This window comes from Pelophylax lessonae, assembly GCF_965119305.1.
Source record: "Pelophylax lessonae genome assembly, chromosome: 1".
In the NCBI taxonomy this organism is placed as follows: Eukaryota; Metazoa; Chordata; class Amphibia; order Anura; family Ranidae; genus Pelophylax; species Pelophylax lessonae.
This window is the reverse complement of record NC_138768.1, coordinates 851,427,919-851,452,432: the sequence shown is the minus strand read 5'-3', so window position 1 is coordinate 851,452,432 and position 24,514 is coordinate 851,427,919. Positions and strand designations below refer to the sequence as shown.

At 44.8% G+C, this 24,514-nt stretch overlaps 1 protein-coding gene across 1 annotated transcript in view; it reads left to right on the top strand.

Annotated features, from left to right (window-relative positions):
* DYSF (dysferlin) overlaps positions 1–24,514 on the top strand; it is a 412,280-nt gene that overhangs the window by 231,697 nt on the left and 156,069 nt on the right. Inside the window, exons 24-29 of the mRNA XM_082264486.1 lie at positions 3,179–3,334; positions 5,531–5,662; positions 12,953–13,119; positions 17,532–17,646; positions 19,554–19,659; positions 20,907–21,049. Coding sequence (XP_082120612.1) covers positions 3,179–3,334; positions 5,531–5,662; positions 12,953–13,119; positions 17,532–17,646; positions 19,554–19,659; positions 20,907–21,049 — 819 coding nt within the window. The remainder of the gene's footprint in view (positions 1–3,178; positions 3,335–5,530; positions 5,663–12,952; positions 13,120–17,531; positions 17,647–19,553; positions 19,660–20,906; positions 21,050–24,514) is intronic.

Below are 24,514 nucleotides of genomic sequence, written 5' to 3'. Positions count from 1 at the left end.
CAGGAGGGTCAAACAAGGATGCTGTGGAGACAACAGACATCCTCCTTATTTAACTGATGATGTCATTGGTTGTTAAGATGCCAGTGTCTAGAAAGTCATAATGGTGCATAATGAAAACCTGTGGCTTTGTGTAACTAAAAGGCAGGCTTGATCCCCCCTGCTGTCTTATATACAATTTTTGATCAATTTTTAGGCATTTTGCCAAGGCACCCCAGGGTTCCTGGGCACCCTGGTTGAAAAAGGTTGCTTTAACTGACAGTAAGCCTGTGCACACCTGACATATACTGAGCAGTAAATTATTAGTCTTTTGTTAGTTATAAACAGGCTGTATCGGGCTAAGACACCATATAGGAAAAGATAAAACAACCATTCTCAATAACAATAACAGGTCTCATTTTTTGTTATTGCAGCCACCCTGCTATAAGTGGAGTAGACTAGTAAATTTAGTTTTACGGGGTGGTAATTTACCCAGGATAATTTATACCCTTTCACTTGGCTATTCTCTAATGACACTTTTCCACTGCAAGTACCGGCTCGGCTCTACTCGGCACTGCTTGGCCCAGCTCGGCTCAGTTTGCTTTTCCACTGCGTGGTACGAGTCGGCACCTTTTAGCACTGTATAGGCTCTACTCGGCTCGGTTTGCTTTTCCACTTTTGTAGTACTTAGTAGTAAGTGGGTGGGATTACAACGATTCTCTGACCAATCAGTGGCTAGTAGTGACAAACAATCAATGCTGCATGCAAAGGATTGTGGGATATGGTATCGGTACGGCCTGCTTGGAACCCCAACCGAGGTGGTACTGTTTAAGCGAGCCGTACTGACGCCGTACCATGTAGTGGAAAAGTGCCACTGTACCAAACCGTACCGAACCGTTCTAACCCGTACCATGCGGTACCATGCAGTGGAAAAGCGCCAAACTGAGCCAAACCGATCCGTACTAAGCAGTGGAAAAGCGCCATAAGCTCAGTGTTGTTGCTATTCTTAGCTGCTGCCATTAGGTTTCAATGGCACTTAGGGCAATAGACAAGGGAGCTGCAGCAATTCTGGCTTATAAATATTTATGTACCCCCTGGCCAACCATTAGTAGGTTTATTGCCTGTAGTGCATACTGGGGGAGGATTAAAATATTAAGGGCGTTGCCAAGTGCGTTCTTTTTTCCCGTGCTGCGGCCTTGGGAGGTTGTGTGCAGTTGCATGTGCTGATTAGGCCAGAAGCCTGTTTGGGCTAACACAGAATCCTCAAGCCACCCTTCCTGGTCGAGAAGGGTACAGCACTCAAGATGGAGAGCCAGGGTAAGCAGTCCTGCTGGAGGCGGATGTAGTCTTACCCTTAAGGATCCTGGGACTCCTTTGGAAGGAGAAGTGTGGTGGTGTCTGCAACCCATGTTTCTGGAGTTACTTGAAGCCCCAACTTTCTCTTCTTGTGAGTCAGAGCAAAAAACAATAAATATAAAAGAAAAAAATACCACGCTAGTGTCCCAATGTACACAAAAAGCAGCCAGCCCCACAAAGGACAAGTATGTGTAAAAAATAATAAAATAAGTGCAACGCTAAACAAGAAAATGAAAATATATAGGGATCCTATCTGAAGGGTACCACTAAAAATTAGGTGATACAAGTGCTAATGTTAACGCAAACAATAAATAACCATAACCAATAAAAAATTATTTTTCAGTGCAAAAAGAAGTGCAGAAAACAACAGAAAAATGCAGAAATATATTATAAACTCAAAGGGATCCGTGTGTCAATAATGAATGTTACAAACACCCATGTGCTAATGATTAGTACTAACACTAAAAACTGTGAAAATGTCCAAACTGATGTGTTAAAGCAAATTGCCAGGATAGTGATCCAAAGGGGATGATTGATAACTCCAAGGACCACAAATGGGGGTCACCGCTGTGAGGGGTTTCACCACCACCTAGAAATGAGGAGGCTCACCGGAACATGTGAACCCAATTGGCACATGCCTAATAGATCTATACAGGTAGGGGTGTAAAAACACCTAGTAAGGGGGATTTCCAATCCACTCTACACAAAATTTTCCTTAAAGGATTTGAGGAGACAGTGGATTTCAGCAGTCAGTTCAACAGCTTAGTAGTGGGTGATTATAGAGGGCCACCAACTTCACATTCAGGCATGGAAAATGTCTTCTCTATGGCACTCCATTAGTGTATTCTCTTGGAAGGAGGAAAAGTGTGGTGGAGTCTGGAACCCATGTTTCTGAAAGTACTTGAAGCCCTAACTCTCTTCTCGTGAGTCAGAGGAATAAACAACTGGCAAAGACCAAAGTGGTGCCCTTTGTTATTGTAACTCTCCACTGTGGCCATAGATTCACCCTATGGTAATGTCAGCCTGGCCCTGTGCTGGGGAGGAGGAGGGGGGGGGGGTTATTCCTTTCCCCAGCCATAGGGGTTGCTACATTATACTGTAGATAACATATGATATATTATTTATTATTTTCTCTAAATACCTAAAAGTTTGAGATAATTGAGATAACTATTTTACAACAGTTGGGTGTTGGTAAGAGGTTGTGAACGGGTTGCCAAGTGTTTTAATCAGCATGGTTTTAGATGAAGACATTGGCAGCCTTTCCCATATTTTCCCTCCTTGGCTGGCGCACCTTAAGGCCCCTTTCACACAGGCGGACCGTTCAGATCCGCCTGTTCGTTTTTTTGGCGGATCTGAACGGTCCCCCCATGCATTCCTATGGGGCATCGGATGGCAGCGGAGACATGTCCGCTGACATCCGACCCAATCCGTCAAATTTGGACGGATGGAAACCCTATTTTCCATCCGTCCAGCAGATCGGATCGGATGGGATCGGATGAGAACGGACAGACGGTCCGTTCCCATCCGATTTCCCCCATAGAGATGCATGGGGAACTGACAGCTGTGTCTCTGCACACAGCGCGGAGACACAGCTGTCATCCTCCTGCTCAGCGGGGGATCGGCGGCTCGATCCCCCGCTAAGAAAAACGGAATCCGTCCGACGGACTGATAGTGTGAAAGGGGCCTTAGTCTTGCATTTCACTTCTCTGGGCAGATAATACAGAATGTCAATGACACCTGTCTATGTCATGGTTGACTTTCTATCGTTTTCCAATTTTGAGCTGTATTTTGTGATGTGTGTGTTGGATGTGTGCACTAATATTTGTTTTTGAATTCCATTCCACAGCCACAGAACAGCCTACCAGATATACTGATTTGGATGTTACAAGGAGGCAAGCGCGTGGCTTACTACAGAATGCCAGCCCACCAAGTCCTTTATTCCAGCAAGGGCCCCAAGTATTGCGGCAAGAATTGTGGGGAACTCCAGACAATTTTTCTCAAAGTATGCTTCTTTCTTTCTCTCTGCAGCTTTAAGGAGACCTGACCTCGAACACTTCCTTAACCTCTAAGTCTTGGTTCAAATTACAGTGGGTGAGCGCACATTTCTGTGCATTTCATGTAGAGCAGCCTATTCATTTTAATAGGCTGCTCTATGCACAAGAAATGCGGAAAAAAGTCCCATGTGGTTTGGAACGCAAAACCAAGCATGTTTATAGGTGTGTGGGGGTGCTTTTTAGAATTAAAGGCACCACCCCGTGTCTGCTATATGTCAATTTCTCTGTGTGTCAGTAAAGCATGTGATTTAATGCACGTTTCCAACATGCAGTGATGTCAACCTAGCCTAAGTATAGATACGATGTGTTAATTTTTTATATTACACCACTGATTAATTTTTCTGCACAACTGATGATATACTGGCATAGTCTTCCAGTCCATCATTATTCCAGCCAAATGGCAATTGTGCCAGGCTGATATATGTCGAGTGAACGTTTTAATAAAATGTACCTCTACTAATGTTCAAGGTATAAAGCTGACACCATGAGTTAGTGAAATCAAGAACAGGAGTGCCAGATGCTTAAGGAGCCATATTTAATATAGATAAAAATGTGACAGCAGGAAGATAGATTTAAGAGAAAGAGATAGCAGGTACGTACAGAGTGAGGTTCATTTCCTATATCCATTAGTAACTGTGGACATGTCACTGGTAGTGAGGTGACTGGTATTGCTGGGTTGGTGGATGCAGGTACACAAGAGAAGTTTTGACCGCACTCCGACATGGAAGGTAAAGAGTGGACATTATTGAGTAAAAATGTATCCAAATATTGCAAACATCATCGACAAAACAGACAACAGGAGGAAGCAGTTGACGCCTTTCACAAATTAGATTCACTTAATCATAACTATATCAGTTATGATTAAGCGAATATAATTTGTGAAACGCGTCAACTGCTTCCTCCAGTTGTCTGTTTTGCCCATGATGTTTGCAATATTTGTATATATATATATATATATATACTGTATTTTCTGGCGTATAAGACTACTTTTGAACCTCAAAAAAACCCCCAAAAATGGGGGGGTCGTCTTATGCGCCAAGTATAATATCTCCAAGGTAACCTAAGTATAAGTATTACCGGTAGATGTAATCTCTCAAGACGCTGGCTGTGTGGGAATCCTGCTCGGATTGGCGGAGTAACATCAGCCCGCCTCTCTGACTCTGCCAATCCGAGCAGGCTTTGCATTTAATAATAGAATACATCGCTCTCCCTGATTGGCTCAGTGTGGTATACTGTATGTAGCCGAGGCTACGGTACATACGGTATACTGGTACAGGATTCCCACACAGCCAGTGTCTTGAGATTACATCTACTGGTAATACTTATACTTAGGGTACCTTGGAGATATGAGAGATTACATGTATTACAGTACTTGGGGTACCTTGGAGATCTATGAGAAATCTGATGTTTTTGAACGGTGTTGCCTTGCTTCAGAAGGGGGGTAGTCTTATACGGCGAGTATAGCCCAAAACCTATGTTTTAACTTGAAAATTAGGGGGGTCGTGTTATACGCCAAGCCGTCTTATACGCCGGAAAATCCCGTATATATTTTTTTCCATAACAATATTTGGATATATTTTTACTCTATACAGTTCACTGTTTACCTTCCATGTCGGAGTGCGGTCAAAACTTATCTTGTGTTTGGATTTGCTCAGACCGCGGACTGGACGTGCATCTGATCCTTGAAGGTTTAATCACTTGCACCTGAGAGGCTATTTTCCCATTATTGTCAAAAAGATAGGTAGCCAACAGTCCCCCTTCATCAAGGCTCTAATGTAAATGACAATGCTTCCCTTTAGGACTCAAATCTTAAGGCCTCTTGAGAAGTATTCCTTGTCAGTCATAATGAAAATGTGCTGGAACCTATGGATTTTAGAGGATAAAGAGCAATGGGGTTTATTTACTAAAACTGAAGAGTGCAAAATCCGGTGCAGCTCTGCACAGAAACCAATCAACTTCCAGGGTTTTTAAAAAAGTTTAATTGAGCAAGCTGAATTTAGAAGCTGATTGGCTACCATGCCCAGCAGATTTTGCACTGTGCAGTTTTAGTAAATGAACCCCAATGTTTTGCTGGGCTTAAAGGACACAGGAATGCAATGTTGGCGTGAATAAACTTTATTATACATATCTGTTTTGTTTTTCAGTACCCACAAAAGGGTAATAAAGGAGCCAAGATGCCAGCACAGGTCCGGGTTCAGCTGTGGTTTGGACTGGCTGTGGATCAGTCGGAATTTAACCAGTCAGCTCAAGGCAAGCTCTCTGTGTTTGCTGAAACAGTGAGTATGAGTTGTAGGAAAAATTATTTTTTATGAGAGATTAATGCGGCAAGTCATTTTCCAATTTCCCCTCGAATGACAGTTTTATCATGTGAGGACTCTGCCAGTCACCTCAGGGTGACAACGTTGTTTGTTCTGCAGTAAAATGGAGCAGCAGCAGCGTTGTTACTCTGTGAGACAGGGTAGTGTTAGACATGTTGTTTTATATGGATCCCGAACCCAGAAGATGTTAGGGAGATGTCAGCAAAGGTGAGTAGGCTTGCAGAAGTCACTGCAGCAGATGTGAGTATAGTTCCACTTTAATGCTGATGTCATGTGGATGACACATTGCAAGTGGTAGAGATACACAAAGAACCCTCCACTTACCTCTGTGGAATTGCTCCCTTGTTGGCACCAAATTCTGCTGAATTTTGCTCACTGGTCATTGAGGAAGCGATATCTCGCTGGACCTGCTAGTGAGGGAGCAATTCTATAAAGACTGGCAGGCAGTCTATTCGCAATCTTTATACTGGCCATGTTTACCCATGTGACATTAGCCTATCAGCCACTAGGGTTTTTTTCTTTTGGAAAGAATTTTAAGTCAAATGAATAAATGCAGTCTGTCCATTTTGTCTAGATCATGGTATATTTCTTTTAGCTTCTTTCATATAACAACACACATGTACGATTTGAACAAATTTAGTGCCAGAGCAATTCACCAACGAGGCAATCAAGGGAGCAGCCTAGGGTCTTTTGGATGTATAGGGGCAAAGCTACCTTCATGTTTCTGCAGTTAACCAAGAGGACATTTAATTTAGTGAAGGCTATGCACCTGTATGTCACATCATAGGGAAATGTGCACCAGTAGGCAGTTAGTGTGTGAGGAGCTAATGCCAATACAGACAATTCCAATGGGGCACCTCACTGACCACTGAAATCCTTATCAAAATCAATCAAATAGAAGGCACTCCATTCTCCTTTAATCAGTTTTTTTGCCACTATTCTATTGTTGCAAAGCATCAAAATGTTGAATTTCTCTTACGTCCTCTGACAGATGCAGCTCTTAATGTTTCTTCACGAATGGGTAATGTGCGCCCTCTTCAGGAGTAGCTAGGCAGTGAAAGCTTTCACTTGACACGCCCATAGGGGCTGTCCCTCACGGCATTACCTCAGACACCCTGTGCTTACTAATCAGTTTCTTGCTGCCTAGCTCAGGAGTAGACCTGCTGGGACTACGGTCTCAGTTTTTATTTTCTTTGAGAAATATTTTTTCTTTACTCACTATCGCTAGCTAGTGTCAGGGGGATCCTCCTGGTGAACTACAAGCAACAGCCGGGCTGGGCTTCGCACTAGATAATCTAGATCCTTATTGTACCCCAGCCTGGCCAACGAGCGTGAGCAGGTTGTGGTCCACCCAGGCCTCGCCACGACAAAGCCCAGATAGATGGGGACTAGCCTGCGAACAGATGTTTTTCGCCGGGACGCCTCAACCTGCAACGCCCTGAGTTGCAGCATACCCCTCTTGGCTGGCAGCACCCCCACTCAGGATGGGAGGCAAGCTGTATCGGAGCGGAGCCCACGGTCCATGGTATGGTGAGTGATACAACCCCCCCTGTCCCTTGGACAGATACCTGAGGGGGAACTATGGGCCCACTCCTGGGGATGTAATAGGCTGTGTTTCCTAAAAATATCCCTATGGCCTGTCAGGACTGGTATTTCCTTTCCTGCTCCCACTGGGGGCACTGCAGTGGCGACTAATGCCTGGGGAAAGGGGTGTAACAATGTTACCTGGTCCTGGGGGGGGCGTCCCCTGTAGTGGGTCCCCGTGTAGGCCTAGTTCCCTGTGCTCCTGTCCGTTGGCACCGTTTTCGGTTGCCATTTTAAGTGTGGGCATTAAGCTGCATAGAAGTAAGGGCAGCAGCCATTTTCTTGGTTTCCCTGAGTGTTTGGTGCCGTTTTCGGGTGCCATCTTAATTGTGGGCAACAGCGCTGTGTGGGCAGCGGCCATTTTCTCCTATTCTTTTGCATTGAAGTTTTTTCTCTTGCTACTGACAGAGCGGTTTACTTTTCAGCTTTGCTGATAGTGTGGGGATTTTATTGGTCCTTCTAGCATTCCTAGGACACACTTAGCTCTTATTAGAATACTTTCTGACATTAAAGGGGGACTCCGGTTATAGTACGGTTTAGCGGTGTGGACCGCACACGTAACTCTTAAAGGGCCAGTGTACTCATTTTTCATATTACCTGAAATAGAGTCCCAAAGTGAAAATTTACCTTCTGAATTTATTTGTGCAGCTGGCCCACCCGGTTCACCTTCTCTGGGGTCTCTGTCTGCAGCCTTAGAAACTCTGGTGTCCAAAGTAGACCTTAATGAAGCAGGTTGCTACTCAAAAAAGACCAGTGCCCTCTCAGTCCTCTGATTCAGAGCCTGATATGGTTGCCATGGACAACCCTGAGGGGTCCCTGTCCTCACAGTCAGATAATGAGAAGGATGAGTCCTCCTCATCTGCAGCGCGGGAATGCGCTCTGGTGGAAGCACTGATTCGTTCAGTGAGGGTAACATGGAAATTGGATGATGAGCCCACACAGTCAGAAAAGCGGGTTGACTTTAGCTCCCGCAAAGCCCAGAAGTTGGGTCAGGTTTTTCCTTGTTCCGAGGGATTTCACGAAATTGTGAATGAACAATGGTGGTGGTGCCCAAGCGTTTTCTGCGCCGCTATCCTTTTGCAGACTCGGTTTCCAATCGCTGGATGGTGTCCCCTAAGGTAGATCACACTGTTTCTCGGTTGAATGAATCAACTGTAGTCCCCGTGGAAGATTCCCCGGTGTTTAAGGACCCGGTGGACAGGCGTATGGAGGCACTTTCCCGCCACTTACTGTCACGATTACTGGGTCAGGCTCAGAGTCCAGTCGCAGGAAGCAGCAGCACAACCGTGGTCAACAAGCAGGGTCTGGTACACAAGAGATCAGCCAGAGTGAGGGAGCAAGCAGAAGAGTAGTCGTAGTCTTTAGCCGAAGGTCGGTACACAAGCAGTGAAGGGCAAAATGGCAGCAGGCAGAGGCGTAGTCCTGGAACGTAGCTGGAGGTCGGTACACAAGTGGAAGATTCAGGAGGATGAAGCACACAAAGCTAGATCTTGGCAAAGCACAATAATCTGGCATCAGGAAGTTTCCAGATCAGGCTTAAATAGGAAGTACAAAGGAGTGGCCAAAGGTTCAGAGTTCACAGGAGGCTGGGCAAGGAACTAGGCAGGAAACTGGACAAGGTCTAGGTCACCACATAGATCTAGTATACATAGCTATCAGCTGCTGGATAGCTCAGCAAAAAGAAGCACTGTCAGAAGCAACTGAGGACCTGGGTTCGAATCTGGGCCCTGACACTTACACTTAGTGGCAGGTTTGCTGCTTAAAACTTTGTTTGCATCCGTCTTGGTGTCTCAGATGGTTACGGCTTGGATCAAGGTGCTTAAAAGCAACCTGCAGGCTGAGTCAGTTCCTCCGACTCTAATGGCACTCACGGATCAGATGGCCCAGGCCCTGCTGTACCTGTATGATGCAGCCCTGGACGAGGCCCCTCTGGTTGCCAGAGTGTCTGCGGTAGGGCTCGCATTGCGCCGAATGGTGTGACTGAAGAGCTGGTCAGCGGACCAAGCTTCTAAGAAGGCTGTGGCTGACCTTCCCTTCTAGGGTGAATGTCTATTTAGCGACTCATTGGATGAGTTAATCATGGACCTAACAGGGGGTAAGTGTATTCTTCTCCCACAATCCTCAAAAAGTAAGGCACCTCACAGTAAGCGGGGGCCTTCCATTAAGGCTCACCGGGGGCTTTTTTCGTGCCTCAGGGGCGCAGGAAAAAGGCAAACTGTTCAGAACCTCCGTAGGAACAAAGAAGTCTTGGTCGGGTAAGTCCAAGACCGGTCAGTCCGGTTCGACGGACAAGTCCTCCTCTGCAGGAGAGGATGCCCTCACCCGGTTCAGGGGTGGGGGGACGTCTGCGTCACTTTCGAGAACCTTGGACATCTCTGATACCAGACGTATGGGTTCATGTATTGATTTGTACATAGTACAAGAACAAATTTCGGTGTCGCCCAGCAGACAGGTTCTTTCAATCAAATCTCCGTCTGTCTCCCGATCGGTTGGCAGATCTCAAGGAGGCAGTGCAGGATCTCCTTGCACAGGGCGTTATTGTCTTGGTTCCTCGACCTGGAAAGATTTTGGGGTTTTTAATCGAACCTGTTCACGGTGCCCAGGAAACTGGGCAAGGTGCGTCTAATTCTGGACCTAAATTTACTGAACTACCTTATGCGGTACAAATGTTTCGGATTGGAATCCATTCCTGTCGGTAGTGGCGTCTTTGCAAGAAGGAGACCTGCTGGCCTCTATCGACTTGATAGACGCATATCTGCACATCCCTATTTACGAGGGCCACCAACGGTATCTCCGTTTCGCAGTGGCGGAGGAGCACTATCAATTTGTGGCATTACTCTTTGGTCTAGCCTCCGCTCCCAGAGTCTCCACCAAGGCTTTGGCCCCGGTGTTGGCTTTTCTACGCGAGAAGGGGATTGCGGTCCTTTGTTATCTGGATGATCTCCTGTTGAGAGCGGGCTCCTGTGTGACCCTGGCGAGCGACCTGACATTCACAGTTCTGCTGCTTCAGGAATTCGGGTGGACCATCTTCTTCCAGAAGTCTGCACTGACATCGTCAGTACGACTGAGTTATCAGGGCATGGTTTTGGACTCAGGTGCGGGTCTTTCTGCCAGGGGAAAAACTCCAGACTTTGCAGGGTGAGATCAGGATCCTGCTGGACAATGATCTCTCCTCCCTGCGGACCTGTTTGGGGGTCCTGGGGCTGATGGTGTCGGCCTTCAAGGCAGTCCCGTTTGCCCGATTTCACTAGGGAACTCTGCAAGCAGAGATTCTTGCGAGGGAACAAGGATCCGCAGTCCTTGGACTGAATGATTTGTCTTAGACGTCTCATGAAGTCAGGGCTATCGTGGTGGTTTCTGTCACCCGTTTGGAGCCAGGTCAAGCCCTTTCTGCCGCTGTTGTGGAAGGTGATCACCACGGCACCTCGGTTGCACGTTCTCCCGGTTCAATTGTCGAACTGATAATGCCACGGCTGTGGCTTACATCGATCACCTAGGGGACACCAAGAGTGCTCGGGTGGCCAAGGAAGTGGGCGAGATTCTGACCTGGGCCGAGGCACCCATTCCGGCTCTCTCCACAGTTTATGTCCCAGTTGTGGTGAACTGGCAGGCGGATTATCTGAGTCGTCAGTCTCTGGATCAAGGGGAATGGTCCCTGCATCCGGTGGTTTTTTCACCTCCTGTGTGCCCGATGGGTAACTCCAGAGGGGGATCTGTTTGCATCTTGTCTAAACAGAAAGGTAGAGCGGTTTTGTGGCCAGGGCTCGAGATCCTCTGGCCGACGCCGCGGACGCACTGGTAGTGCCTTGGAGCCGTTATTGGCTGATATATTCTTTTCCTTTGTTCCAGCTGTTGTCTCGGTTCCTCCGCTGGTTGATGGTGGTGACAGTGCAGATGGTCCTGGTAGCGCCAGCCTGGCTTCGCCAGTCTTGGTACGCAGACTTGGTGAGGGTGGCCATCCAGCCTCTGTCACGGCTGCCTCTGAGAGAAGATCCACTGTCTTAAGGACCGATCTTCCATCCTGCCTTACGGTCGCTGGCTTTAACGGCTTGGCTGTTGAAGGCCAGGTGTTGGGGGATAGAGGTCTCTCTGATGCTGTGATTCCTACCTTGTTGGGATCTAGGAAGGCTACTTCCAACAGATTTATCATCACACTTGGAAGATGTATATTTCCTGGTGTGGGTCGCAAGGGTTGCATCCTTGTTCCTTTTCGGTCTTGACTTTCTTAACGAAAGGAGTGAAGCCACGTTTGGCTTTGGACACGCTCAAAGGTCAGGTGTTGGCCTTAGCCATTTATTTCCAAACGTCCCTTGGCGACTAACTCCTTGATTCACACCCTTATAAAGGGGGTGCGTCATCTGGCTCTGCCAAGGAGATCCCCTTTACGTCCGTGAGATCTGGATTTGGTTTTGTCCGTTCTACATCGACCTCCCTTTGAAAGTATCAGAGAAATCTTTCTGCCTTTATTGTCTCAGAAAGTTGCCTTTCTTGTGGCTATCACCTCTGCTCACAGGGTGTCTGAATTGGCGGCTCTGTCCTACCGTTCGCCTTATCTGGTCGTTCATAGACATGAGGTTGTTCTGCGACCTAATCACTCTTTTCTCCTAAGGTGGTATTGGCTTTCCACCTCTATGAAGATATTGTGTTGCCTTTGCTCTGTGTGAAGCCCGACATCACACAGAATTTGCCTTGCATTCGCTGGTTGTGTTCGGGCGATCAGGGTTTACCTGTCGGCCACTGAATCTTTTCGAACGTCTAAATTCTCTGTTTGTCCTTCCAAGAGATCTCAAAAGAGTTTGGCGGCGTCTGCTGCTACCATATCCAAATGGATCAGACTGACCATTGTTCAGGCCTATTCACTGAAAGGTCAGTTCCCTCCTTTCCTGTGGGGGCGCTTTCTACTAGAGCGCTTAGTGCCTCTTGGGTTTTTCGCCATCAGGCCTCTGTGGCTCAGGTGTGTAAAGCGGCGACCTGGTCGTCTGTACACTTTTTTCAAAATTCTACAAGATTGATTTGCTGGCATCCTCAGATGCTTCCTTTTGCCGCAAGGTTTTGCAGGCTGCTGTTTGCTAAAGAGACCGAGCGTTCTCTTTCAGGGGTAAATTTTTTTTGTTTTGGGGTAAGCTCCTGCTTGAGCTTCTGTTGGCTACGTTTTTAGCCTGGCAATACGTTGGCTGTTTTATTGGTTACGTTCCTCCCACCCCTCATGACTACACTACTTTGGGACATCTCATTTGTGAAGAAACATTAAGAGCTGCGTCTGTCAGAGGACATAAGAGAAAATTACATTTTTGTAAGAACTTACCGTAAAATCCTTTTCTCGGAGTCCTCTGACAGACGCAGCTCCCGTCCCTCTATTTTGGGGTTGGTTGTGTTTTTTCCTTCACTGCTTTGCTACGAAACTGATTAGTAAGCACAGGGTGTCTGAGGTAATGTTGTGAGGGACAGCCCCTATGGGCGTGTCAAGTGAAAGCTTTCACTGCCTAGCTACTCCTGAAGAGGGCGCACATTACCCATTCGTGAAGAAACAATAAGAGCTGCGTCTGTCAGAGGACTCAGAGAAAAGGATTTTACGGTAAGTTCGTACAAAAATCCAATTTTTTGCATGCGTTGCAAACTGTACTTTTGGGCAGATTGTGTACACTGTCTTTTTTCCTTTTATAGTATGAGAACCAGACCAAACTGGCTCTTGTGGGCAACTGGGGGACCACAGGACTTACCTACCCCAAGTTCTCTGATGTAACTGGGAAGATCAAACTAACGAAGGAAAGCTTCAAGCCTTCAAGTGGATGGAACTGGGCTGGAGATTGGTTCATCAGCCCTGAAAAGACGTGAGTTTACCAGCAGGAAATGATAATGGAATTTTTGTTATGCTGCTCATTCAAACTTTTTTCTGGATGTCGCCTTCCTAGCCAAAAAAAAATACATTGTGTTCCCAGGTTTCAGCCCCACTCCTTCTTTTTGCTCACTGCAGTAGCACCTAAACAAATTCACCATTGTTATCCATTATCATATATCACCGTTTTTAATTTCTTTATCATCCACTGAGGGGTGTTGGAATTCTGAAGGTGTTGAGTTATACTGCTGCCTATGGGGGTACTGGACAATGGCAACCAAAAAAGTTGTGGGCCAGCCAAGGAAAATCCATCCTACTCCAAGTTTAGTTTTTTTCTAGTGTTGCAGGAGGATGGACATCTTTTCTTTGCTCTGCAGAGACAGAAAAGACAGAAAAGTCTTACTTTGTGAATAGGTAATTCAGGCTAGGCACCGGTGGCTACCTCATTACTGATCTCTGGGTGCCGTTAAATTTCCAGCTTTCCACTCTTCTCCCTGCAAAAGGGGTTAATTCTGAGAGATTAACTGTGTAAAGTGTTGTGTTTTTTGCTCTGCAATCTTTTTCCCACTGTTCAGCTTTGAGGAAACACCTTCCCGTTGCTGCTCCTGAAAACATACCTGGTACAGTACTTTCCTTGCTTTATCCATGCTGCCCACCTGCAGTTTGGCAGCTTTGTAAAGCCTTAGCCTTGCACCCTGAGCTACGTTGCCTTCCACCTTCCAGTTTATCATTTCTGATTCTATACAAATGGGGAATAGTCCTGCTGTACCCGGTACCTTTAGCTCACACTTTACTAATGGTTCAGTTGCTGCCTACAGTGTGCCACCTGATACTGACGGTCTAGAATCCTTCCCTCTGCTAGGGTCAATGCTATTTTAGGAGGAGCAAGCCAAAGGACAGTCACAGACAGGAAACCCCAGGTATCCTGTAGAGCCCTGTGCCTCAACATATCTCAGTGTGCTCAAGGGAACCACTCCCATGTCCAGCTACAGATGGGTTACAGAGTACATGTGCGGAACCCAGCACCTGGCACTCCACCATTACACAACAGTGATACCCAGGGCCGTATTTAATATTGATTGGACCCTGAAAAAACATTTTCTTGGGCCCTCCCGTATCCACTTATCCACTATTTGCCAGCAGTGCGGGCTAAAGGGGAAGCTGCCTTGGGCCCCTATAACAGTGACTGGGCCCCGGGCAGCTGCCCCTTTTGTCCTGTGTTAAAGACGGCCCTGGTGATACCCAAAACCACTAGATTTCATTTAACACACGAGGGTAGTTAACAACTTAAACCAAAAAATAGCACACGTCTGCGAGATTGGAACCTGTGAATTAAAAGAGAGGTTTCAGCAGGAATTGCAGCAGCAGCCACAATAATACGAGCTTAGCCCTGCATTTCCCCAATCCCATGTTAGGCGCAGAAAACACAGGCTGAATATCAGCCAGCTCAGCAGGGCCCATTTAGTCCCTCTTCATGCATGCATCCTAAAGAAACCCTGTTACCAAGCCATTATTTTCAAAAACAATCTGCCCATAAGATTATATGTAAATTTATTGTATAGTATGCATGTTTTAAAAAGGAAACTTCACTTTCGTGGGGAAAAAAAAAAATTTGAAAATAAAAAAAAATAATATAGAATATACAATTGGGACACAATTATAATGTAATTGAATGTTATTAAAAAAGACCTTTCCTTTTTAATCTGCTGCTCTATAATATTCTGTTTAATGCAATATGGCTACCTGGAGTTGTACAGAACGCCCCCCAGAAATGTCATTTCCTGCTTGTGTGATTGGCTCACTGATTTTCCCAGAAGTCTGCACTAAGATACAAGTCAGATTTTTTACATCGACTGCAATGAAAATGTCACATTTGGGGAGATATCTAAGGGAATGCAGACCCTGTCACTTTCTTCATTAGAGCCCAGCAGATGCAGCAGATGATTGATCATTATAAAATCACTCCCATACAGATTCACTTAGCACAAGGACACATACAAACAAACAGCTATTCCTTCAGAATAACAAAAGGTAGGAATCTGCAACAAAGTTTGTTAAAATCCCTGCAATGTGCAGAGATCACAGAGAGGGGAAAGTTTCTGTCTCAACAAAACTCGAGTTTTAACCTGTAAAAACCTCCTTTGTGTAGACATCCAAAATCCCTGAGACTGCCGTGCTGCCATCCTGGATATTGATGTTAGCAGCCCCAACAGACTCAGAGCTGTCACTCATGTAACATTCAATAGTATTTTCCTTCAAGCGTAACTCCACTTTTGTTGAGAAAAAAACATTCCCCTCTGGGTGATCTCTGTACATTGCAAGGATTATAACAAACTTTGTTGCAGATTTCTTGCTTTTGTTATTCTGAAGAAATCATTGTTTGTTCCTCTGTGCTGAGTGGGTCTAATGGGACTGGTTTCATAATTATCAATCAGCTGTGGCAGCTGCAGGGCTCTAATGAGGAAATCTGCTGGGCCTGCATCCCTTTAGACGTGTTCCTATTGGGATTATCTCACAAAAATGACATTTTTGTTGCAGGGGATGCCGGAAATCTGACTTGTATCTTAGGCAGACTTCTGGGAAAATTGGTGAGCCAATCACACAAGCAGGAAATGTTTCTGGGGTGTGGTCAGTATACATTCTGTGTACAGAGCACCTCCAGGTGGCCATATTGCATTGCAAATACAACAGCTGCAGATTGAAAAGGAAAGGTAATTTTTAATAACATTCAATTATAATCTGATTTGTGTCGCAATTGTATACGCTATATTGGTTTTTCTTTATTTGCTATTTTTTTCGCCACAAAAGTGGAGTAAGTGCCCTTTCACACTAGGGCGACTCACGAGGCGACTTGTGTCGCCCCAGGTCGCTTGACATAACCAAAGCAATGTAATTCAATCAGTGCCGTCTTAATTGCCACTACTGAAGTCTCTCCGACTTCAGAAAAAGGTCCGGTACTACTTTGAGGCGACCAGTGATCCGACCTCTCCCATATACTTCAAAGGGAGTCGCCTCCTTATCTTAATTGAAGCGACTTGTGATCCGACTTTGCGAAAAAATGGTATTGAACAAGAAAAGAGCATCATTTTTATTAAAACATGAATATGTCTTCTGTCAACCTGGCCGTTTTTCTTGCAGGCATTTATCGGGCATTTTTTTAGTCAGGCATGTCTTTTTTTTCTATTTAGTGTCTGGGGGGTCTAAAAAATGTACCTGTCAAGTTTCAGCTCTGTAGCATGTCCAGAACCCCTAAAAAAACATAATTTTTCTTATAATTTCAGTAATACGGCTTCTCTGCGGCTGTCTTTTTTTCTTGCAGGCATTTATCGGGCATTTTTTTAGGCAGGCATGTCATTTTTTGTATTTATTGTCTGGGGAGTCTAAAAGGTGTACCTGTCAAGTTTCAGCTCTGTAGCATGTCCAGAATCCCTAAAAAACAGCATTTTTCTTACAATTTCAGTAATACAGCTTCTCTGCGGCTGTCTTTATTTCTTGCAGGCATTTATCGGGCATTTTTTTAGGCAGGCATGTCATTTTTTGTATTTATTGTCTAAGGCGTCTAAAAAGTGTACCTGTCAAGTTTCAGCTCTGTAGCATGTCCAGAACCCCTAAAAAACAGCATTTTTCTTATAATTTCAGTAATACAGCTTCTCTGCGGCTGGCCTTTTTTCTTGCAGGCATTTATCGGGCATTTTTTTTAGGCAAGCATGTAATTTTTTGTATTTATTGTCTGGGGGGTCTAAAAAGTGTACCTGTCAAGTTTCAGCTCTGTAGCATGTCCAGAACCCCTAAAAAACAGCATTTTTCTTATAATTTTTAGTAGAAAACGAATGCAGTGTCTTTCCAGCTGTCTTTTTCTTTTTTTTTTTTTTTTTTTTTCAAAACATTATATTGTGATTGGCCAAATAAAAAGTCGCCTCGCTCTGAAGTCGCGCCAGAGTCATGCCAAAGTTTCGCTGGAAGCGACGCGACTTTAGTGGTCGCGGCAGTGTGAACCGGCACTTACCCTTCCACTCCTCCCCCTCAACTCCATTAAAGGTGATGTAGGAAGGTGGAGCTAGACCAGCACAGAGAATAATGAGACAATCGCAGAAGAGGAGGGGGCTATGACATGCAAGGAGGGAGGGAGCTGTGCTAGGGAATTTGATCTTCCTGAAGACATCAAATTAGCTGGTGAGTTCAAAAGCACAGTAATTAAATAAAATTGTTTAAGTGAGGAAAAACAATGCAAGTAAGCATTTAAAATACTTATTATTACAAAAAAAAAAAAAAATACTTATTATTACTTCTTACTATTACTTTTTATTTTCCCCATCTTTTTCCCTTTTGTCCCTGCTCATGTATACTTTGTATGTGTCTTGTACAGTCATCGGCTCCTGGATGGTGACATCTTTGCTCTTTTGGCAGGTTATTATATGACGTAGACGCTGGTCACATGATCTTTGTAGAGGAAGTGTTTGAGAACCAGGCCCGTCTGCCCGGTGGACAGTGGATACACATGACTGAAGCCTACACTGATGTGGTATAGCAGATCTTCATACTGTGTGAATGAATGTATGACTAATGGGTAACTTCACTCTATGACAATTGGCAGCAGGGCTGCTGTTAGAAAATCACTAGGCTCCATACAGCCTACCAGGCAGGGCCCCCCCCCCCCCCCCAAAATAAATATATCAAGACAGTATTTCCACTAAAAATACACTAAAATCATTATTAGCGGACACAAACATAACAGAGAACATGTGTGAATTAGCCCTTTTTAATTGTCGTTTACATTAAAGTGGAAGTAAACCCTCTTCTGCAACTTGTACCTATAGGTAAGCCTATATTAAGGCTTACCTATAAGTACTGTAAATATCTCCTAAACATGTACCGTTTAGGAGATATTTACTTTGCATGCAGCCAGTGACATCACTGGCGCATGCGCTCTGAAGGAACGGCTGCTCGTGCCGTTCCTTCAGAGCCCCGTGCCGTGACCGCCGGCTCCATGCGCGGGAGTGACGTCATCGTGACTCCAGCCAATCAGATGGCCGGATGCCGCAAACCCGGAAAAAGGGCGACACAACATGTCACCCATGAGAGAGGTGAGTGATCGGCACTTTGGGGCTTCGTTCTTAGGTTAGTATTTCATAATGAGCTAGTATGCGATGCATACTAGCTCATTATGTGTTTTTCTTTCAAGTGTTCTTTTTTTTTTTTTTTTTTTGAAATTCGGAGGTTACAACCTCTTTAATAAAAAAAAAAAATACACTTTTTTTTAAAAAATGTTTGCAATTTTTTTATTTTACATTTTTTTTTAATTATTTATTACAATGTTTAATTATTTTTTTAATTTATTTTTATTTTTTTTACAGGACAGGGAAGCATGCCTTGTTGCGGGGGGGGGGGGGTGGCACAGTGAAAGGGGGGCACACGGGGAGGGGGGGTCAGAAGCAGGCAGAATAGGGAGGAGGATCGGTGTCGGAAAAGTAATTACAGTAACGATGCCCTGTGCCTGTGTCTCTCCCTACAGCAGCTGAATGCTGGCAGGAGGGGGAGAAACTTTTAGCTGCTGCAGAGAGCCGCAGAGGGTTTTCTTCTGTAATTGCCCCTCTGCCCGACCCCACTGATTCCCGGTGCTGTTAGGGCCCCCATGTGTGCCCGGGCCCCCTACAGGAGGACTGGTGCTCCCCCCCCTATCAGCAGCGCTGATTGGCAGTATTGGGTGGAAGTGGAGAATATAAGAAGACTTACTTGAGATTGGTGGGTGAATTAATCAGTAGCATTCACAGTAATCCAGAAACGGTTTTGTGCAATGCTGAGGGCTCGATTGCACTTGCTTCAAAACATGGCTTCAGGCACCGTTTTTTTAAAGCTCTCTGAATGCCAGTCAAAGCTCCTGCTACTAAATAAAATGGTTAGTTTACAGTCCTGTTTACACCTTTGCTTCGGCATCGCTTCAAAAAAATTATACCATATGTCACTTTAGTGGTGCTTCAAAGCCCCTTCTAAGTCCCCATAGAAGTCTATGGCAAAGCTTGCTTGAAGGCTTTAATTCAGCTTTAGCTTTGCTTTGTTTTGAAGGAATTGCATGTATGAGATATCAACATGCACACACAGTATCTGCCAAGCTTAAAGCTTCAAAAAAGCACCACGAAGCATCGCAGAAGCATCAAATACACATCAAAAAAGCATATTGAAGCAGTAGGCGCTTTAATGTGTGTTGAAGTGGAAGTAAGTGTAGATGAGCCCTAGGATGCATCCAAACTTGTGAATGCACCCTGCCCATGATTATCTGTGACAACCCCAGCGGGGGTTCCCGGTATTAGCTGCGAGTAGGCGGCCCAATAAAAGCAATGGGAAGCTGCTGGATGTCACAGCTAGTGGTGCCCCCTCTCATGTAATCACTCACATACCTTTTCAATGTTATCACTCTCACATGTTTTTCAGAATGGGGAGAAAGTTCTCCCGAAAGTGGAGATCGAATGCCCTCCGGGGTGGAAATGGAAGGATGACGAATGGTCTACAGATATTAATCGAGCTGTGGATGAACAAGGTAAGGATGCAGCTTTAGGTTTTGTTTTAACCTTAGCCAGGTGGAATTCAGCGAAATAACTGAACCCAATGATGTTCCTGACCCCATGGCAAATTCAGTGGACCTTTGTAAAGATTAGATGCAATGTAGATGTTGGCCTGTGCTATAGGTAACATAAACAGACAGAAATACCTTTCCAGAGTCCATGAATCTTTTAACCGATGCCGAAGCCCTAATCACATGATCTGAGCTGAACAGGTGCGTTTGATGAGTTTCAGATCTGTCTGTTGGGGGTTCTATTGGTGAGATCACCGTGATGAGTTCCCAGGTCTGAACACCTGCTGCGCCCATCATGGAGGGCTTCCACCATTCCTGCTGGATTTTTAATTTATTTTATATAATGGAGAATGTAACACAAGGAGCTGGAACGCATAAAGGTACATGAAAACCCCCTAAACTCCAGGGTGGACAGGAGCAGAGTCAGGAAATATAACAGGAATATCAGAATATCCAAGACGTATAAGAAGTGAAGAGCTTACTCAGCCCACCATGCTTCACTAAAACATCACAGTTTGGTAGACTAATGCCCCATACACGCGTACCGATTGTCGGCCGTAAATATTCGGCTGACGACCGATCGGCCAATTGTAGGCTTGTTAGTATGATGCTTTCGACAGCCGACAGCGCATTTTCGGCCGAACAGAATCGGGTGTGCAGGCATTAAAATTTTTGTTGGCCAACACCAGAAAGGGCCGATTGTTCGCCAGTCAGTACAGAATTCGGCCGACAAACAGCCAATTAGCAAGACTGGGCATGCTCAGAAAAGAAAAAAGACAAGGAAAGTTAACCATCACATGACATCACTTCTGCAGTCGGCTGTTGTTGGCCAACAAAATTCGTGTGCAGTCTTTTGCAGTTTTCAACAGACACGACAGCCCTGGACAAAAGACGGCCGATCGTTCGGCCGACGATCGGTATGTGTGTACGGGGCTTTACTCTTTAAAAAGCCATTCATGAACAAAGTATATGCATGTTAGTACCTAGTTTTACAATTTATAACATGTTTGCCCCCTGCTAACCAAAGGTTTTCTATCATGCCTTCAACTACTTAGTTTTGCCTAGAATGTTTTTAGATCTAGTATTGATATTGGTAATAATATCATTAAGGATTTCACAAAAACAAAAAATGAAATTACAATGGCTATCTAAGGTTATGTGCTCTGGGCTTATGTAATGGAGATGACCCGCTGCTCTCCTTCCCATTGCAGGCTGGGAATACGGTATAACCATTCCTTCAGACCGCAAACCTAAATCCTGGGGGCCAACTGAGAAGATGTATCACACGAACCGGAGGAGGCGCTGGGTCAGGCTACGAATGAGAGATCCTAAGCAGATCGAATTGCTAAAAAAGGTGTGTGGAACATTTCTTATAGAGATATACTTTGATAATGTTAAAGATGGACTGGAAAAAATCTCAATCTTTCTCCTAGGTATGTAAGTCTGAGAAAATCATTAAAGTGTATATACTGCAATGCAAAAGCTTTTTTTTGCACTTTAGACTAGTGAGGGGGTGGAACCTTTATTAGGATTTCTATTGCTGTCTGTGTCCTCTATGGTTGGGATTCACCTTCTCTGTTTGTCCGTGTCACCACTAACACACTGGAACTGAAAGTAAAGAGAAAATCCTAAATTTTTAGTTCTCACTGGTAAAGGCTTAGAGGGGTAATCTTTCAAAGGGAAACATGTTCTGGTCCAGCTGTCTAAAGCTGTCTAAATTTAGAACAAAAATCCTTAATAAAAGAAGGTTCTAAGAAAGTTTGTTCATTTTTCTAAATATTAATGGGGTCAAATCGATGTTCATTTTTGACTGCAGTCATGAGATAATTTAAAGGAGCAGAATGAAAAAAATGTTTCTTGAACTAATTTTTAAGCGCATGTGGTTTTTGTTTGGTAAAGTGTTTTCATTCCAAAATCAAGTTAAAAGCAAACAAAATTTTTCGAAAGACATTTGAATGTTCTGCGAATTTTCAAACAAATTTTCCTAAGTCCGTTTCTAAGAATTTTTGTTTGAAATTCTATGGCCAGCTAAAAGAAGAAGTATAGCCAAAGCTTTTTTGGCTGTACTTCTATGAATCACAGGAGTGCAGTTCGTTTTGCACTCCTGTGATCCATTTTCAGCTGATAGCATGCTAAACCCCGCTTTCGGATGATGTCACAAAGCCAGTGCAGGCTTGGGAAAGATCCCGACTTTACAGTCAGGATCCACCCAGATGCCTGGATCAGCAGCTGGCTCAACCTCTCAGCGCACAACTGAGAGACTGAGCCAGTCCCTCCCATCCCCTGCTCAGCTCAGTGCTCCAGTGAGCACTGGAGGAGCAGAGCAGAGAGCCAATGACTGACAGTCATCAGCTTTCTGCAGCCTGAAGACCAAGAGCTGAGCGATCAGTGGTGTTTGATCACTTAGTTTTTGGTCTGGAGCCAGTGGGGGATAGATGCAGCATCGGACTAATGCTGCATCCAGCTATGTGAGTATAATTTTGTTTTTTTCAAGAATCGCATGCTTCTCTTTTAAGAGGGGACTATCTTTCCTTTGGAGAGATGCCTTGTTGTTTATACAGTACAGGAATTAAAGGAAAATCTCTCCAATAAAACACAAGTAATAAAGAAAAATCAGAGTTTTTTTGTTTTTTTAAATAAAACAGGGTTTTTTTGGTACAAATTGAAAGATTTATTGCAGCATCATTGTTGGACACTATACTGTAAAAATATTTTTTCAGATGCTGATTTTCATCCAGGAACATGCAGTTTAAGTGATAAGAATAATCTTATGAAAAAGAAAATATATCTTGTTAAGTTGCATACATACTTGTATTATTTGATCATAATTTGTTATACGTGTTGTAGAGCAGTGGTCGCCAAACTGCGGTCGGCAAACTGGATACAGCACTTTGCTCACTTTTATTTGGCCCTTGGGGCACCACTCCATCCACTGACACTAATGATGGGGCAATATTCTTTTCCTACTGATACCAATGATGAAGAACTATTCCTCCCACTGATACCAATGATGGGGCACTATTTCTCCCACTGACACCAATGATCAATGATGGGGCACTATTCCTCCCACTGATACCAATGATAGGACACTATTCCTCCCACTGATACCAATGATAGGACACTATTCCTCCCACTGATACCGATGATGGGACTCTATTCCTCCCACTGATACCAGTGATGGGGCACTATTCCTTCCACTGATACCAATGATGGGGCACTATTCCTTCCACTGATACCAGTGATGGGGCACTATTCCTTCCACTGATACCAGTGATGGGGCACTATTCCTTCCACTGATACCAGTGATGGGGCACTATTCCTTCCACTGATACCAATGATGGGGCACTATTCCTTCCACTGATACCAGTGATGGGGCACTATTCCTTCCACTGATACCAATGATGGGGCACTATTCCTTCCACTGATACCAGTGATGGGGCACTATTCCTTCCACTGATACCAGTGATGGGGCACTATTCCTCCCACTGATACCAGTGATGGGGCACTATTCCTTCCACTGATACCAGTGATGGGGCACTATTCCTTCCACTGATACCAGTGATAGGGCACAATTCCTTCCACTGATACCAGTGAAGGGGCACTATTCTTCCCACTGATACCAATGATGGGGCACTATTCCACCCACTGATACCAATGATGGGGCACTATTCCACCCACTGATACCAATGATGGGGCATTATTCCACCCACTGATACCAATGATGGGGCACTATTCTTCCCACTGATACCAATGATGGGGCACTATTCCACCCACTGATACCAATGATGGGGCACTATTCCACCCACTGATACCAATGATGGGGCACTATTGCTCCCACTGATACCGATGACGGGGCACTATTCCACCCACTGATACCAACCATGGGGCACTATTCCTTCCACTGATACCAATGATGGAACACTATTCCTACCACTGATATGAACCATGGGGTACTATTCTTCCCACTGACACCAATGATGGTGCACTATTCCTCCCACAGACACAGATGATGGGGCCCCAATCCTCCTTTAAATACCAACAATCAGGCACTATTCCTCTCAATGACACCAACAATGGTGGACTAATCTCCCCACTAAAACCAATCATGGGGCATTTGTTACTTCCACTGACGCCAGAGCACTTTCTACTCCCACTAGCCACAGTCCGGCCCCTAAAGCCTGAAGGACAGTTAACTGGCTCTTTGTTTAGAAGGTTTGGAGACCTCTGTTGTAGTGTATCAAATACAGACAGACATATTATGGCTCATAGAAGGTATTTAAATGCATATCTAACCATTTATGCAGAATGTCACCAAATCACTATTAAAAAGGCACCAGGACTGAGGATCCACTATAGCAGAAAAATTAGGATGAGTAACAAATTCTCCAAAAACCTCAAAAAAGCGGCTGGACATCTAAGATATAAAAGCACCTTCATGTGCTAAATGCAGTGCACACCCCCAAAAACTCACTAACGCCCAGCATAGAGAGATGCGTAGAGATACTTAGGCGAGGCTATCCCACAAAGAGGTCATTCTGGCCATAATGAGCCATTGACAACAACGGTAGAGAGAGAGGAGGGCATGCTGGCACAGGGGAACCAAAAGCAGTGTGCAGAAGGGTGGGCCTCCATGGATGTCCTCCGCTATCAGTCATGTGTCATGCTCACTGGAAGTCTGGCTGAGTACACCCAGATGTACTCCAGCATGGAGCACATTCCAGTTCATATTCTATCCAATGCTAAAAAAATGCTTTGGCTTTACATTCACTTTAAAGGGTAGTAAAAATTATAAAAAACATATTTTAGATTTTATAAATGA